General features: G+C 36.2%; 1 protein-coding gene across 5 annotated transcripts in view; it reads right to left on the bottom strand.

The window, feature by feature from the left end:
* The window catches only part of Tnni3k (TNNI3 interacting kinase), a 281,405-nt gene that overhangs the window by 185,704 nt on the left and 76,848 nt on the right, over nt 1-18,853 (bottom strand). For 4 of the 5 annotated variants that reach the window (XM_070007290.1, XM_070007288.1, XM_070007292.1 and 1 more), the window contains 4 exons: nt 17,096-17,194; nt 11,193-11,331; nt 5,154-5,298; nt 4,966-5,070 (listed from right to left, as the gene is read on the bottom strand). In XM_070007290.1, coding sequence (XP_069863391.1) covers nt 4,966-5,070; nt 5,154-5,298; nt 11,193-11,331; nt 17,096-17,194 — 488 coding nt within the window. The remainder of the gene's footprint in view (nt 1-4,965; nt 5,071-5,153; nt 5,299-11,192; nt 11,332-17,095; nt 17,195-18,853) is intronic. The other variant, XM_070007293.1, reaches the window with a different exon arrangement.

Here is an 18,853-nt window from a genome sequence, read left to right as displayed (position 1 = left end):
TATTTATCGAATTGTTGCTGAAATGTCAAGTGAATTAATACTTACAGAATCACATTATAACCTATGGAGAGTATGCATTATGAGCTCTTACTGGCTAGGAGGAAATTGGGATGGAAAATGAACATATGTTTGGACTCAAAGGAATAAGATTTTTACAGAATAATATTTGGTGAGACAAAGGACAAAAGCTGAACCAATGCAACAGTAATAATCACAAGACAATACGTTTGAAATGAACTTTACAACTCAGCAGGGGTGGGAGGGTGGGGATGGAGGGTAGGGAACTTGGGAGAAAAACAAGGGAGGGGTAACAATGTTTGACAAGAAATGTACTCATGGTGTTACATATGTAACTGTAATCCCTCTGTACATAACCTTGACAATAAAGTAAAATTCAAAAAAGAAAAGATTGGTGAGAAAATCTTGTATATTAAAAGGAAGTTATAAAAATAAGTGTAGTTGTGGAGGGGGGAGGGAAGGGATGGCAGGGGAAAAACAAAAGAGGAGGTAACAATGCTTGAAAGGAAATGTACTCATTATCTTGCTAATGTAACTGTAACCCCTCTGTACAGGAATTTTACAATAAAAATGTATTAAAAATAAGATGATGTTAAGGGAAATGAACCCCAAGATGGGGTCACAAGTGGTTTTTTTTGCTAATGTTTCTAATGTATTTATAATGTATCATGTGATTTTTTTTTTGTTTCTCTGTATATTCCTTCCCTACCGAATAACACCTGTTTTCAATGTATTTGATGTCAGTGCCCTGCATCTTGTATATACACTTCTCTAATTTGGGGAGGGGAAGGTAAAAAATGAAATGCTTAAATAGCGATACAGGTTGACCCATTGTAACAATAAGAGGTACAAGACACTAGGTCAGAAAAAAGAGCTTTAGAAGAACCTACAACCTTTCCAAAGTGGTTGAACAAGTTTACACTCCTACACTCCCATCAACAATGCAGAAGGGTTCCCTTCTGGCCACATCTCCTCCAGGATCTGTTGTTATTAGAGTTCTTAATTATAGCCATTCTAACTGGAGTGAGGGAGAATCTCAATGTTGTTTTGATTTGCATTTCTTTTATGGCTAAAGAGGTTGAACATTTCTTCATGTGTCTATTGGCCATTCTTATTTCCTCTTCAGAGAAGTTTCTCTTTAAGTCTATAGCCCACTTGTTTATCGAGCAGTTGTTTCTTTGAAGATTTGTTGTTGGGGGATTTAATTTTTTGAGTTCCAAGTATATTTTAGATGAGACCCTTGTCCGTTTTATGGCTAGTGAAGATCTTCTCCCAATCCATGGGCTTTCTATTGATATTGCTAGCTATGTCCTTTGCCATGCAGAAGCTCTGCAATTTCATGCAATCCCATTTGTCCAACCTTTCTTTGATTTGTTGTATTTCTGGGTCTCTATTAAGAAAATTTTGGCCTGTGCCAAGGAGACCTAGGGTTTCTCCTATTCCAGAGTTTTCAGGGTGTCTGCTTTGACTCTTAGGTCTTTGATCCATGTAGAGCTGATTTTTACCCAAATGATCACAAACAAGACCATACTAAAACTACCAGCACAACTATGTTTATTGCATCATTATTTACCATAGCTAAGATATGGTACCAACCCAGATGCCCCTCAGTAGATGGATGGACCAAGAAAATGTGGCATATATATATAAATTCTTTCCATCAGAAAGAATGACATTGTGCCATTTGTTAGGAAATGGAAAGACTTGGAAAAAAATTATATTAAGTGAAGTAAGCCAGGCCCAAAGGAACATAGGTCCCATGGTTTCCCTCATTTGTAATAATTAGTATATGTCTGGGACTAACAGAAAAGTTTAAAAGCTATGTACATATGACCAGATAAGTGATGTTAAGTGAAATGAACCCCATGATAGGGACACAAGTGTTTTTTCTTTCTTGCTATTGTTTCTAATGTATTTATAAGGTACCATGTGATTCTTTTTGTTGCTTTGTATGTTCCTCCCCCACAGTATAACCCTGTTTTCACTGTATTTGATGTCGGTATAATTTTTGGAGGGGAAAGGAAAAAACAAAATGTTTAAATAGGGATACAGGTTGACCCATTGTAACAAAGAGATGTACAAGACACTGTTGAACAACAAACTTTACAATTTAGGTGGCGGGGGGGGGGGAGGGGAGGGGAGTGTAGTTGTGAATGTGGGAGGGAAGGAATGATAGGGGAAAAACAAAGGAGGAGGCAAGAATGCTTGATAAGAAATGTACTCATTATCTTGCCCATGTAATTGTAACCCCTCTGTATGGTATTTTCACAATAAAAAATCTATTAAAAATTAAAAAAAGAGTTTAGATGCATTTTGCCTATAAATTTGTTGGGATATTTAATGGATGTTCTGATTTCTACTATGTACTAAGAAAGTTAACATGCATAGAGAAAACAGATTTGTAAGGTAAATAAATTATACCAACTAATGTCAATGGAATTTTATTTTTTGACTAGTTGTTGTCATATTTTCCTTCTCAGAAAAGCAATAGCTTTTTCTATTACTTGTTCTCCAGCAATACTGTACTTTCAAACTCTCGAGAGCTATAAGGTTTGTCATACTTGACTGGACTGAGCTGGTATTGAGCAAAACCCCATCTAAATCATGGTTAAAGGAATAGCGCAGGGGCTTGGTTCTAGAAGAAGGAGTCCATTAAGTTGTACTATTCCCTCTTCCTGTGATAGCCTTGATCAAGTTATTCTTTTTTTTTTTTTTTAGCAAAATACCATGCATCCTCAACACCACTGAAATATTGCTCCCTCTGTGAAGCATTCCCCTGAACCAAAGGCAGAATTCATTGTTGTCTCCTCAGTGTGCTTGTCACTTCAGTCTTATCGCAGTTGGCACATTGGCTATAGTCATATATGTATGTATCTTTGCTTTCCCTCATTCTGCATAATAGAGTTTCCTTCAGGAAGACAGGGATTCGGTCATCTTGACTTTCCTACCATCGTTAACTGTGCCTAACAGGTCCTTAGTAATTACTTCCTTTCTAATTGAGTGAATAAAAATGATCATTTCAATGCAATGTGTCATAACAACCTATCAATCATATCAATGTATCATCCACCAACTATTTGCCTTATAATTATGATCCATAATACTAAATATTTAGTAGTCCATGGTCTGAATTGTTTTATTCACTTTCAAAGCTACTATTTATAGAAAATGATGAGGAAAATATGCATACATTTGTATTTCTATGTATGTATGTTTATATGTATGCATACCTGTACATATGAAAATGCATGTGTGTATGTTGCACACATATGTACATGTGTATTTGGATATATACCTAAAATAATGAGTACATGGGATGCTACCTATGTGTGAAGTACTGATTTGTACAAAGAAAAATATGAGTGAATTCCTCACATAATGAGTTTTTTGTAGTTATGTGACTAAAAGAGAATATGAATATTTCTAGTAGCCACAGGTTTAAACAATATAACTGCTAGGTTTATGCATCTAACTCACTTCACAAATCTCATTCAGACAACCACCTGGAGATGAAAGTTACCCCCTAGTTATAGTAAGTTCTAATTCATGTGCAAGGGTAACAAAAGTCTTTTAAAGCTGGCCTGAGATTTCAGCTGTAACAGGCATGACCAAACAGGGAAATAAGACCCTGCAGCATGCACATATCACCTCTGCTACTTTCTCCTTCCGGCACAGATCCCATGTTGACAGAAGGTGTAACCTGAAGAGTTCTTGTCTCTGTTCTGTTTTCTAGTATGTAGAAAGCAGACCAAACCTTTTGGACTACAACATTGGTCTAGAAAAAACCATGGAATTCACGTTCAGCAGACATTTTCTACATTATATTTCATCCATAAGAAACCAGAAAGTTACTTAACTTCTCTGAGCTTTAATTTTCTCCAAACTTATAAAATGATTATAATTATTAAATGTGCAAATCTTTTGAAGTTATTTTAGCTTACCTTTTGGGCAACTTGTTGGTTAATTAAAAAGTAACTAAAAACTCACCTGTAAAAATGTAAAATTTGATGGGTTGAGGCCTGATATAAAAGCATCAGCTTTATTTTATTCTGATAAAAAGAGTCTACTCATTTCTATTATTAACTAGTATGATATGATTGTTATATAAACAATAAAGTAGTCCCAATGAAATACTAAGAAATATGTGGTATATAGATAAATGATGGTATAATAAAGATTTACAAAACTCATTTTTTTCAGCAAAGTAGCAATCAATTATAAATAAAGGATTTAAATTTTATAAAACACCCACTTTTCAGCAGCTTATGGATTTTCTAGGACTCTTGAGCCTTTAGAGATACTTAGTTTTGTTTGATTTAAAAGATTTATTTATCTATTTGTTTATTTTTGCTCACTTTTTCAGTTCCTGCTGATGCTCTGGGTATTTTTCTAGACCACACTGTGAAGGGCTCTCTGAAGAAGAGCTACTGCTTTTTCAGGTATTGTGTGGCCATCCTGACTAGGCTTTTTATAGTCTGACAGACGAATGTCTTAGGTAGGTAGACACATTTGCACATAAAGGTTTAAGTAGTAAGGAAGAAGTGTCATATTTGATGCTGATGAATTCTGGTAATGAGCTTCTTGTTGGAAGAGGATTATTGGCACAACCCTATTTGGCAGGTTTCCACAGACTGAAGAGGAATAAAAGCAATACACATACAGATGTTGATATGCCTGTTGCCTTGGCAACATTAGTCCTTGTCTTTATGGCTGTTGCCAGGAACACAGCATCTGGCTCCTGCCCCATCTGTTGTGCTGACTGCAGCATCTGCCTCTACCTCTTCTTCTGTGCTTCCAGCTCAGGCACCTTGTCCTCTGCCCTACCTCTGCTATTGCTCTCTGATTGCGACATCTGTTACTATTTGTTGTAGCTTTCTGTACATGCCTCGGGTGCTATCTAGGGCATCAGCTAAGTTTAATGGCTAGTGCACATACATGGTCTTTTACCTGTGAAACGCTGTTTCACTGAAGATGTTCTCTTTAGTCAGACTTTCAGTTCCTGTTACTTGAATGATTTCTTTAGCAACTTCAAATTTACCATTGTAGCACGCCCTAGATGTGAAAAAAACATTTTGTGAAGTCGAAAGGTACATATGGTATATAGCAGGGTCAGTGGGATGCTATGCAATACTCACAGGTGCAAAGGGGTGTCTCCATAGATGTTAACAACATGAGGTTGAACTTCCAGATCACTTTGAAGCAAATATTTTACTATATCGTGATGCCCAAAACGAGCACAGAAATGGAGTGGAACATGGTCTTCATTATCCTGAGCATTCACTAGCATTAGCAAGAAAAAAAAAAAGGTATGTCATTTAGAGTGACCTGTTCTCTGCATTGATATATATATACATACATACATATATATATATATATATATATATATATATATATATAATTCCACAGACTTGTCCTGAATGCCTGAGAACTAATGGCATTACCAGAGGCGGGGAGGAAAAGGAATCGATTTAGAAAAACACTATAATAGGCAATTACCACATCAAATAGGTTCTTCTGTAGGTCCCCTCAGTTGTATCAAATACAACTAATCAAATAGATCCGAATGGCTTCTGAATGCTCCTGAAATCTAGCAAGTATCCAAGAGGTACTTTTCACTTTATTTCCACAAATATTAACTTTCAAATTGATTTTTTTCTTCCCTGGAGGTTGTATAAAGTATTGTAGGTTTTATACAGAATGCCCAACTAAAAAATTTGGGTTCTTTGGGTTATGGTGAAACCTGACAATCTGTATAATAAAGACACTATTTGGGAGCAGCTGATGAACCCTTACGCTGAGATTTTTCACACTACAATATATAAAGCATCTTGTAATGGAAAGGAGAAACTCATCAGAGAAGGCAGATTTCATTAATTGTCCCACCTTAGACAGTTATGTAAAACTTAATTGTTTCATCACTTTGTCTTTGTCCTTCTCTTTGGACTACTCTGCTTTGTAGCCTCCTCCATATTTAATGAATTCCCTATAATGAATTCCTTATGCTGAGCATGCTCTAACACAGAAGATAAAAGTCTGCTTTCCAGGACTCTTTTTCATTTGAGGATATACGATCAGTAGAGGGTGACCATACAGAGAGTTTTGTTGTGCTGAGATAATTCTTAACAGTGACTCTTCTACTCAATAGCCCTGTGGTTTGGATATTTATCTATCTTATAATCTTCTCTAGTGAAAACACTGCATATTTGATGCTGATGACCAAAAAGCAAGATGTAATATTCCCTGTTAGTGTGGTAATGGTGGCAATAGTTTCCTCCAGTTACTCATGAAAGGAGGTCCCACCACAGCTTCATGGTCTCACATTGTTAGCCCCAGAAACCTAATGGGTGTGTGTGTGTGTGTGTGTGTGTGTGTGTGTGTGTGTGAGTGTGTGTGTGTGTGTGTGTGTGTGTGTGTGTTTAGAGCAGGAATGGTATTGTGTCTTCACAAGTTTAGTTTTGGGGCATGAATTTGGATTCAGTACTGTACTATGAATATTCCAAATTTGGTTTTTCTATGGTGTACTGGGATAGATTCTCTGTATTATTATGCATATATATAATGTTTAAATTAGTAATGCTTAGCTTGAGATGCTTGAGACATTGATACACTCTCATTCCTCAGTAAGGTTAATGATCACTATGTGTCAGGCACAATACTAGGTGTTAGATGTATTTATGGCTTATCGTTAAGAATGGGTCTAGGCAAGCTGAAAGGTTGAAGGGACATCTTCACCGCAGGGCATCTAGTACTCAACTGTCACACACAGACTAGGACCTACACTACTTCTTCCCTAATTTCCTCACTTTGAAATGTTCTGTATGCTAAAATAAATAGTCTAGCTGGATAGTTAATTATTACAAGTTGAAATAATAATGACTGCACACCAAAATGCTCAATCTAGTATGGATCTGAGTTTAAGCCATTATTTCACAATTAAAATAAGTGGATCCGTATAACTTTTGTCCCAATCTAAGTTTTGTTTGATGGTGATGGTGATGCTATTTGAACCATATCATATCCTTATCACTAGTTTGCCTTAATTGTTTTTCAGATAGGAACTCATGCATTTCCCCTGCCTCCAGGACTAACTTCATACGCCAATTCTCTTACCTATACCTCCTAAGTAGCTGGGATTGTTACAGGCATATAATAGATTTGGCATACTCAGAAAAATTTATTTATTGTTTTGTTACTTTATATGAAGAACCACAGGACTAAAAGAAAGACACAAGTTAAATGATGAATAATAGTAAGGGAAATCTAAAGAAGGCAATAGTAACTTTAAAATTTTGAATATAGTTTAATTTCCATTGCTAACAAAATCACCAACTTAAAAAGCACTGATTTAGGCCATTTAGCTGATTATATTTGTTGACAACCTTCCTTATTTCATTGTCCTGGAAGATATCAGGCCAAAGAAAATTCTTTAACAAAGTCTCTGAGCTTCTTCTCCTGAGGCTATTATTGCAAAATAAATCCTTGAATCTTTTGTTTTCTATTAAGTAGTTCTTTCAGCAGTATGTCCCTGGTTCTTTTGATTATCCTTGTTTTTATGATACTTCCCTCTCCTCATGTTCTATTCAAATCTGGGTAAGTCAAATGCATGAGTCCATGCATGAAAACAGTCTGGAGCTCGCATCCTTTGGAGCCCAGTTCATCTGGAGGGATGGGTACAAGATTTTTAAGGTCCAGAAGAAAAATGTTATATGATCTTCTACTAATTGATATTGTTTCCTTTGTCAGTGCAGTCTCTATTCAACCTTATTCTTCCCCAATTGAATGCATATACTTCAAAGTAGATTATCTATTTGGTAGATTACCTTCCTTCCTTCCTTCCTTCTTTCCTTCCTTCCTTCCTTCCTTCCTTCCTTCCTTCCTTCCTTCCTTCCTTCCTTCCTTCCTTCCTTCCTTCCTTCCTTTCTTTCTTTCTTTCTTTCTTTCTTTCTTTCTTTCTTTCTTTCTTTCTTTCTTTCTTTCTTTCTTTCTTTTCTCTCCCTCCCTCTCTTTCTTTTCTCAACAAAGTGGGGTCAAGTCACTTTGAGGCTCAGAGGTGGGGAGGGGTTGAAAATATACAGGAAGACAAACTCTGACATTCTTGAAACATCCTCTTATAGTTCTATGCTTACTTCCATAGTTAAGGGTGTCAGGCTCATATCAGCATGCTAATTTATTCCATTGAGGTGGAGTCTCAAGAACTTTTTGCTCTGGCTGGCTTTCAGCTGCAACCCTCTGAGTCAGTCTCAAGAGTAGGAAGGATGAGACCTATGAGCCACTGCATCCAGCTTGTAGATTTCGATTTTAACTAGTTTCATATAAAAGAATAATGTTGCATAAAATAACTGGCATTTAACATTAAAATGACAAATATTAATCAATTCAGAATTTAAATTTTCTCAGTTTCAATTTTATCACAGTGATAAATTTTGAGCACTGTATTATTTTTTCATATAGAGTTCTGGAATATTTTGACCTTTCAACCTCATTCAACAAATAATACATTTCTCCCTTTTCTATGCCCTAGGAGATACAAAGAAATAGACTAGGACTTGAATAGGTCAGTATTTTAAGCATACTGAACTGAAGAACCTGCTTTCAGAATTACATTTTGGCCAATTTTGTAACCTGGGTTTCTTCTCATTTGTGATATTTTGTTACCCTAGAAACACACTGTAAATACCAGGTTTCAATTTTTACCCCTTTGGGGGTTATTCGTTTAATCTTTTTGTATGTCCATTTACTCTAGGAGAAGTTGAGACAAAATAAATCATCTTGAGGCTTAGTTCCACTTAGAAATGAAAGAAGTAACTATTAATAAGTCCTGAACAGTATCCACAGCATTTTCTTTCCTTTTTTTAATTGCTTCAACTGCAAAAAGGGACTTAAATATCAAGTTGCACTCTAAGAAAATAAAAGGTCGAGTCATACTGTCTTGGTTTTTCTCTAAGTGATTGAGTAGGAGGCACATTGTACTTCTGTGATTTAGAAAGCAAATGCTGAAAATTATATTTTATCATACTGGTATGTAAGAGGAGTGCGGGTGCAGTTTACATTCACACTGCCTTTTGCAGAACAGTTCTTTGATCCTGGAGGCATGCTGATCATAAATGACACTCATTTTGACATGAGTAGGCTTCGGGATTGTTCAGAAGAATAAAAAGTTGAAGTTTGCATTGATAATAAAGAAAAAACTGATGCAGCTCTTGACCTCATGGAAGAGCGAAACAGTTTCAAAAATACATCTATATGTTTCGTGATTCACACAAATGCATATCTCCCTGTTCTAAACAGAATGAGAGACTTTAAATAAGAACCAAGGAACAGCTTTTCTTTTGTTCTGACAACAGACATTGTCTATAATAATGCCAGAGAGTAGATGGCTGAGTGATAGAGCACACTGGTTTATGGAAAACAATGCAAACCACACATCTTCAAGTTTACAAATAATATAATCCCTGCTGCTGGCATGGGAACTGGAAGCTGCCCTCACCTCTTGCCTCAGTTGTATCTGGGAAGCTTCCTGCTTTCTTTGTAAGTAATGAAAACATAGCTTTATTAGCTGAATATCAATCTGAATTCTGAACCGAGGAACTGGCAGTTCTACAGGTTTGACAACCATGTCCTTTTGGAAACGTGCATCATCCTGCTGCAAAGGCCAAGAGCTCTTACAGCTGGGCTTTTAATTAGGTCTCTAGGGGGTCAATGGAAGAATGTTGGTTATGCCTGAGAGAATTTAATGGCAAGATGTAACTCTCAGTGAATTTGTGTCAGAAAAATAAAAGTTTGTGAGGGAGATTTTTTTTTTAGTAACTCTTCTTTTAATCAACTTTCCAAAAGTTCTGTTATAATTTTAAATGTGAAGAGGCAAGAAAATGTTATCAAGCATCTGAATATAAAGACTTCCTATATAAAGTAAACCAGGTTCAGAGCGATAAAGATTGCACGTTTTTTATTCTCATATATGAATGTTAAACATGAAAGAAAAACATAGCTGTGAACACGCACAGAATCAGATATGTGTGTGCATGTACACACACATCTGTGTGAGTATATAACATTTGTGACTGTGGACAATTTGAGAGGATTTTGTTCAAAGAGAATGTTAGAAAATAAGCAAAACCAAATAAATACATCTGTGAATAAAGTTGATAGAGGAAACTCAGTAAAAGCTGCAGAATAATCATAGTAGTGTCAATGGGGGAAAACAGGAGTAAAGGAGGGGCAAGGATTAAAATGCTGTGTACACAAGTGAAATGCCACAATCTCAATCACAACCCACAATAACTGAAATAAATGAATGACAAGAATGTAAAATAAGTCCTGCTTAAGGTGAAGGCAGTAGTGGGAATGAGGAGGGTGATAGAGGAGGTGGGGGATGTGAATATGGTCAAAATACTTTCTGTGCATTTGTGAAAATGGCAAAAATGAAGGTTGTAGAGATTGGTTTCAGCAGAGGGGAAGGAAGATAAGTAAGAGTGATGGAAATGGTGCATCTAATCAAGGTATATGGAAATGGTAGGATCAAGGCACATCCCATATGTATATATGAAATTAACTGGACAATTAGTTGTTCATTTAAAAATGTGAAAAAAGGGAGGAAAAGTATGCTCTGCTATGGACTCTAAATTTTATTTTTCAAAATTATCACTCAAACTGTATCACTATAAAAATTTTAAAAATTATCCTTATCATTATAAAAATTATAATCTCTTTGTACAACCACTTAATAATAATTTTTAGTGTCAACTAAAATTTATAATAATGCAACATTGAACATTGTGATATATTGTGATATATATTGTGATATATTGCTTAGTACAGTGAAAAATAGTACAAAAACTTTGCAAATATGTCTAGAAATTTCCTAGAAAAGCTAATATGTGTGCACTCCTTAGTGCAGCAATTCTATTCTAATATATACACTAAAGAAAAATAACTGCATATATTCACTTGGATAACTTGGGTAAGCATGCTACTGGTAGCTACATTCAAAACAAATGTTTTTTAAATATATATATATTTTTTTTTAAAAGAAATGATTGTTTCTAGAACAAATTAGCACCAGATTATAGGATTAGTCAACTTTAAGATTATTCTCTGCTAAACACAGGAAGTATTAGTAGAAATTAACTATACATAATGTGAAAAACAACAAGGCTTTCTAATCATAATCTTACCATCTGCTTTGTTCCCATCTTCCATTAGGAGTTTTGCAATATTAAGGAATCCTTTTGCAGATGCTAGATGGAGTGGTCTGTCTCCAACTTCACCACTTACATTTACATCAGCACCAAGTTTCAAAAGAAGGCGTGTTATCTGAAGGATCAGATCCATTCATTTGAAATTAGTTTAGAAAGTCAAACAATATTGCAAAATGTTGAAAACATGGAGCACATGTCATTAAGGTTTTCTCAGGTTATGTTCATCTGAATATAATAGAAAATTTTTACTCCACTGGCTTGAATCTTAGTATTGAGCCACATAAATACAAAGTCCAAAATGGGAGCAATTCCATTAATTAATACAACAGTGTAATAACATTATGAGAACTGAAGTTCTTTTTTTTTAATTTAATTTAATTTTATTTGTGAACATACTGTACAGAGGAGTTACAATTACGTGGTCAGGATAATGCGTACATTTCTTACCAAGCATTGCACCCCCCAATCCCAATCCTTCTCCTTCCCCCCGCCCCCCGCACCGACGTTGTAAAGCTAGTTTTGGATACGACAACTTGTACTTCTCATTGTTGCAACAGGTCCACCTGTATCCTTAAACAACTGCTTTTTCCCCATCTCCTCCACAAGTTATACTGACATCAAATATAGTGAAAGCAGGGGTTATACTGTGGGGGAGGGATATACAAAGCAACAAAGAGATAATCTTATAAATGCGTTAGAAACACATGCATGAAAGAAAAAAACATTAAAATACACATCTAAGGGTTCATTTTCCTGACATCACATTATCTGACCTTTTCCGCTTGACTCATACATATACTAGATATTACAAATAAGGGAAACCATGGGACCTATGTTTCTTTGGGCCTGGCTTACTTCACTTAATATAATTTTTTCCAAGTTTTTCCATTTCCTGTTCTATCATTTTGATCTACCATCCTCATAGCAGCAACAGACTAGTGTAGCAGCTCCAGAAATAAAATGATAAACCAAAATACAGAAGAGAGTAAGAAACTACTTCTACTTTTTGGAATAACTGATTATATATATATTATATGTTGTAATATATTACATAAATATATATACAAATATATATATCTTCTTCCTCCTTTTCCTCATCTCATTCTTCTTCCTCTCCATCCATCTTCTCTTCCTCTTTTTCTTCTTCCTTCCTCCTCCTCCTCCTTCTTCTTACTCCTCCTCCTCCTTCTTCTTCTTACTCCTCCTCCTCTCCTCCTTCTTCTCTTCCTCTTCTCCTCCTCCTCTTCCTTCTTCTTCTCCTCCTCCTCCTTTTTCATCTTCTCTTCTTCCTCTCCCTTCCCTCCTCCCTCCTTCCCTATCCTCCTCCCTCCTCTTCCTTTTCCTCCTCCTCCTTCTTCTTTCCCTAGAAACCAGCTTCCACTTTCTCCTTGGCCTAGATTAGGTAATTTGTGACAATTCTCTAAATTTATACCCAGGCAAGAGGAAATATTTGCTGAATGACTTGATGTAACCATGATATAAAACATAGTGTCTAGAGAGTTGGAACAGTTCTTTAAATAGAACCAACAGAAGACAAGTGAGCAGTGGAATAAAATCCTGAGTGTTCAAGCAAACAAACACGTGTGGCATGAAGTGGTAATTGTCAACATGATAATTTTTTCAAAATTGACCTACAGTGCCTGCTATTGATCCTATTGTGTATAATCAATGCTTTAAATTTAGAGGCAATGCAGTATATTTGTTTAGGAGTTAAGGTCCAAAAAAAAGATGCAAGGTCCACAATAAGGTAGCCTTAGAATTATAATCTGATTCATACTAGATGTAGATCTTGAGAAAATGGCTATTTTCATGCTGTGTCATTATAGATAAAATAAAAATAATGATGTGACTTACCTCTTTTCAGTAATGAAGGTCAAAGAGATAATCTGTTTAATATGAATGTACAATATCTGACATATATATGTGTATTTATTGCTGAATTGAGACAACATTGTTCAGTAGTCTTGTATTAGAGTTATTGAGAAGATGGGAGCAGGTAGGAAGAAATTAAAAAAAAAAACCAAAAAGAAAATTCACTCTACTTTTTTTTTTTGAAATTTTACTTTTGCCATTTTTTCAAGTATTATAATGCAGATCTTCATTGCATATAAATGAACTTCTCTAAAATCACCCATAATCTTTTCTTTTTTTTTTCTTTTTTTAATTGTGAAAATACCATACAGAGGGGTCACAATTACATGGGCAAGGTAATGAGTACATTTCTTTCCTTTTTGGGGGGGGGGTCCGGTCGTGGGGCCTGAACTCTGGGCTTGGGCGCTGTTCCTCAGCTCTTCAGCTCAAGGTCAGTGCTCTACCACTTGAGCCACAGCGCCACTTCCAGCTTTTTTGTTTTTGCTTATGTGGTGCTGAGGAATCGAACCCAGGGCCTCATGCATGCAAGGCAAGCGCTCTACCACTGAGCCATCTTCCCAGCCCCAAATGAGTACATTTCTTATCAAGCATTGTTGCCTCCTCCTTTTTTCCCCTTCCCATCCCTTCCCATCTGCCATCTCCCCACCCCACCCCCACCCCACCAAAATTGTAAAGTTTGTTTTTCCATATAACATCTTGTACATCTCATTGTTGCAATGGGTCAACCTGTATCCCTACTTAAACAATTTGTTTCTGAACAATCTATTTTTTACATTTTCTTTATAGACAGATTAATAGTAGTTTAATTCACTCTTGGTTTTCATGGCAGCTCAACAATCATTGTTTATGTTCCTACATGTTGGAATTCTGGCATTTTTTCTGGATATCTGAATAAAGGAGAGACAGTCCCAGTAGCCCCAGCAGTCCCCAATTAGCTGAGACTCCATGTTAGAAGAAGTAGAGAAAAATAAAGTAACAAAGCAATTAGCAGTTTTCCTGCTGGTGTTTCAGATATGTTATAGACTTCTTTTGAGTTATTTACATGCATAATAAGGAACATTCACATAATTTCCCTAATTCTCTTCCCTGAGAATTTCAAAATTCACTTCAGTGAACCTACTAAGTAAGGTAGTGTGTGTGTGTGTGTGTGTGTGTGTGTGTGTGTGTGTGTGTGTGTGTGTGTGTGTGTGTGTGTGTGTGTGTGTGTGTGTGTAATTAAAAATCCATAGTTAAGGGAGTGCTAATAACTGTCCTGGCCACTGGGATGCCATTACAAAAGTGAACTCAAGCTCTTGAACTACTTCACCTTTTCCTATTCCACAGTCAAGAAACAGGACTTGTGTAGAAACTTCTCTAAAGTATGAAAAACACTAGATAGAAATTCTAGGCAGAATGCTAGCAGGGTGCATTATGGGTAAATGGTTTCCTATGAGCTATGAGCAAGAATTCTGGAATCTGGTTTCTATTCATTAGGAAAGATTAGCCAGAACAAGTCATCCCATCTTCAGTTTCTTCATTGCTATCATTTCTAACAGGGAATAATATAGCTCTATTTCTGGAGTTGTAAGCATTAAAGAAGTCATTACATATAAAACTCTCAATAAAGTGAGTGAAACTCAGTGACTGTAAAAGCAGTGATGCCAACAAAGAACCTGAACACTTGAGTTTTCTGCTGGTAAAGGGCAGATCAAAGCTTAATTCAGAGATATCAGGCCAGCAGAAGTTTACTTTCTAGAACCTTGTACTCCTAAGCACATATTTCCACTTACAGAGACTCCATAAATTCTGATTATGTGACTTTATAATGGGTAGATTTAAATTAGCTCTGAAATCGATTGTCTATTAAACACTATTATTACATACCTAGGAAATATTGCTCTTGGTACAAAACATCTTTTCTTCCATTTAAAAATAAGTAAATAAACCAATGGCAGGGAACATGGAGCATTAGGCACATTTATATATGGAGTACCATTCTCTTTGTCAGCATATTTTAGCAAATGACAATAGCTTCCATAAATTACTTAAGTGCTTATATACAGAAAGTGAGTCCCTTATCATAAAAGGGCCATCCACATTTTAGCATAATTTTATGACTGTGACTATATTTTCAGGGAAAGTAAACAAATTTAGCTCACTACCCAGCATGCATAGAGGCTCTTTATCTTTCTGCTGGGTTACAAGGTTAATCACCAAAGAAGATGACTTTACAAACAGCATGGTTTGGATATATTTTGTCCATGCTGAAGTCAGAAAAGTATGGACTTTTTCCATTACCTGGGCTTTTGGATCCTGCACTTTCCAACCCACTTTCAGTGACTGGCTCTCCAGTGCACTTTAGTGCACTTTGAGCAGCACATAAATGAAATGAGCAATCTCTTCTAGCTGTAGGTCACGCTTTACAGGTCTGAGAGTGCCCCAGCATATGCCAGCTAGCAGAGGAATAAAGTCACAACAACTAGAGCAGCTCAAGGACACAAGAAAATTTTAGTTTTCAACTTGGAACCCTCAGGCAGTACTGTGGTATAACCTCCAGGATGTTAAATATGTCTAATTCTATCAAGTGCACCTTGGGAGAAAGCAAAGTAGAATGAAAACAATATGTCAAAAGCAACAGTTGTGTTTGGTTATTTAATCATATTCGCATTTCTGTTTTGTTTTTAGTTTCTCAAGAATAGCTAAATGGCAGTGTTTGAAGGTGGCAGATATAAAGTTAGTCTTTCTGTGTGTTAGGATGTAAAGTAATGGGATTTGTAGTTAAGAGTATATTCTCCTGAATTATGACTGTGTGTTCAGAAAAATACACAGTTGCCTAGATTTGTACTATTTTCACTGGGTGAAAAGAAATTATAGAAGAGATGTTTTGCACAAATGAATAAATATCTTTGGGGATTCCACAGACCTGAGAACATACTCCATTACTTCTTCCTATTAGTCTTCTGACCTGACTTGCCTGAGTTTTATATGAATCACTGGTAAGAAGGAGAAAATAATAGCCAATTTTAGAGTTTTCAAAATAAGTAAATAAATAAAAATAATACCCCCCTTGTTTTCTTAGCTTTTTACAAGTTACTTGGATTCCTTTACTTTAGCCATTACTTTAGCCCTGGTTTCTATTGTTTTATTCAACACTTACTCTAATTTATTCTCTCTCTTCTAAGGATCCTTGCTAATGTTCAGTCCTAATAGATTATCTATGATAATCACCCCACCTTGAAGTTCTTAATTTAAGCACGGTTGTGAGGTTTCTTGTAACATTTACAAGTTCCATCAATTTAACTATGTACATATTTCAAGCAGCATTTTTTTTTTGTTGGTCGTGGGGCCTGAACTCTGGGTCTGGGCACTGTCCCTCAGCTATTCAGCTCAAGGCTAGCACTCTACCACTTTAGCCACAGTGCCACTTGTGGCTTTTTTTGCTTATGTGGTGCTGAGGAATGGAACTCAGGGTCTCATGCATGCAGGACAAGCACTCTACCACTTCCCAGCCCTCAAGCAGCATTTTTAAGCTACCACATCCCTCAAGAATAGAAACAAATAAAATTTTTGAAAGACACCTTTGTCTAGAAAACTGTTGGAAAGGCCTTTATGATTTGTTTTGTTGTTATTATTATTTGCATAATCACAGTGACATAGACTGACCATTTGTCAAAAAATTATATTTCATTACCACCCCTGTAAGAAAGATCCTTTTAATAATTTTCCCTTGTTTAGATGGAGAAATGAAGGGTAGAAAGCTTCTATAATTTATACATGATCATAAAGCAAGGTGGGGATTTTCCAAATTCAGGCTGATTCCTGTGGCTGCACACATATTAATGCAATCTACTGCCTCCTTTGGGTACCTTACAGTAAAAATAAATAGCATGGCAGTTGTAGTGCTTATATGAATCTATAAACACCTCAAGGGGAAAGCTGTGAGAATAGGCACTAATCAAAGAATATGACAAAAGTCTGATGCACTTAAGCAGTCTCTGAGACTTTGGAGGCCCCACTGTCAGACTTACCTGCTCATGCCCATGGTAAGCTGCGATGTGCAATGGAGTGAAAAAAACTGCATCTTGAACATTGACATTTGCTCCATGTTGCAGTAACACATCAGCAGCCTGGACAAGAAAAAAAAGGGGGAATTCCACTAGGGATTTTGCTTGGGACATCTGCAATCAAAATTCACTTTACAAACAATGCACAATACTTGATCAGGAGTCCTTGCACCTCCCTTCCCCAAACTCCCAGTGTCTTTGCATTTGCAAATTGATTGGTATTCAGCTAACCCTTTCCCAGTACTCTCTTTAATAAATCCAATTACAGAGTCAAACTGCACCCAGTTTCCTATTCCTGTAAGGCTTTGCTCACATTATTTCCTCAGGGAGCAAGTGCCTTCTGTTCAATGTACAGATGTTGAAACTCTAGCTAAAATAGTACCTCCTCTAAGATTTCCTTAATTCTCCCCCCTCCATTGCATCTGTTTAACTGAAATTAAATTTTCTTTCATTATAAATTTCATATATAATCTATTCATGCCTTTGAGAATATTTTATTCACATATATGCCTTATCCTTATTAAAAAATTAGATGTGTGTGTGTGTGTGTGTGTGTGTGTGTGTGTGTGTGTGTGTGTGTGTGTGTGTGCTGGTCCTGAGACTTAAATTTAGGGCCTGGGCCCTTTCCCTGAGCATTTTTGCTCAAAGCTAGTGCTCTAACAGTTGAGCCATAGCATAGCTCCCATTCTGGCTTTTTGGTACTTTATTGGAAATAACAGTCTCAGGGTCTTTCCTGCCTGGTCTAGTTTTGAACTGTAATCCTCCAATCTCAGCCTCCTGAGTATCCAGGATTACAGGCATGAGTCACTGGTACCTGGCTAAAAAACTGGATTTTAAGGATGAAGTACACATCATATTCACCTAATGTGGAAATGAATGGAGAAGCAAGTAAGTAAAAATCACTACAACTAACTTTCCAATTGTTTTCCTGGAAAATCACAGACAGAAGTTATGGGAATGGGAAATAAATGTCACATCTCTACGTTTTCAAGTGGAAGACAATGAAAACCAAAGGGATTCGTGAAATTTTCAAGGTTACAAGACAAGTATATCGCCGCCTAATAATGCCACCTATCTCAACCTTTGTTTGATCCCCCATTATTCTAAATAGCGGATTCACTCAACCATGTATTCATTAAATAGGATACCTTGATAATATAATCACATTACTTGTTTATTTTATTGCTTTATTCAGTCACTAGGGTAGTGTTAAAATGGATAATAATTGTCAGAGACAAAGGATAATCTAAAATTGTTGGTGAACCCCCAAATTGAACAGATATATTGACATCTATGAATTGTCAATACAATGTTTTTCTTGCTAATGATCAATAGAATATATAATGTATACAGGGAGTTGTTTTCCTAATAAAAATTGAGGTATTCTGTTTCATGCTCAAATATAGAATAGTAGGTGCTACTCTCCAATTTTAGAAGTGAAATAACTGAGATTCAGGAGAATACATGTAGGTCTGTTTGATTTCAAAGTTTGTTTCCACGAGGCTTTTTTATGAGAATGATCGCATTAACACTAACCTTTAAGTAAATGAACCACTGACCCAATCCTAGGTAGGAGAAGTCATCTGTGTGTGGCAACTCTGTAGATTCAGCTTGGAAATGAATGCTGGAGTCATTTATATCAAATGTCTCTTATCTGAGGCTTCATATGAATGGAAGTTGAGTCTTTGAAAAGAGGCCACTTACAAGGTGGATGGGGCTTTT

Source organism: Dipodomys merriami, unplaced genomic scaffold, assembly GCF_024711535.1.
Source record: "Dipodomys merriami isolate MVZ:Mamm:240054 unplaced genomic scaffold, mDipMer1.0.p SCAF_7, whole genome shotgun sequence".
Taxonomy (NCBI): domain Eukaryota; kingdom Metazoa; phylum Chordata; class Mammalia; order Rodentia; family Heteromyidae; genus Dipodomys; species Dipodomys merriami.
This window is presented reverse-complemented; position numbering and strand designations above follow the sequence as displayed.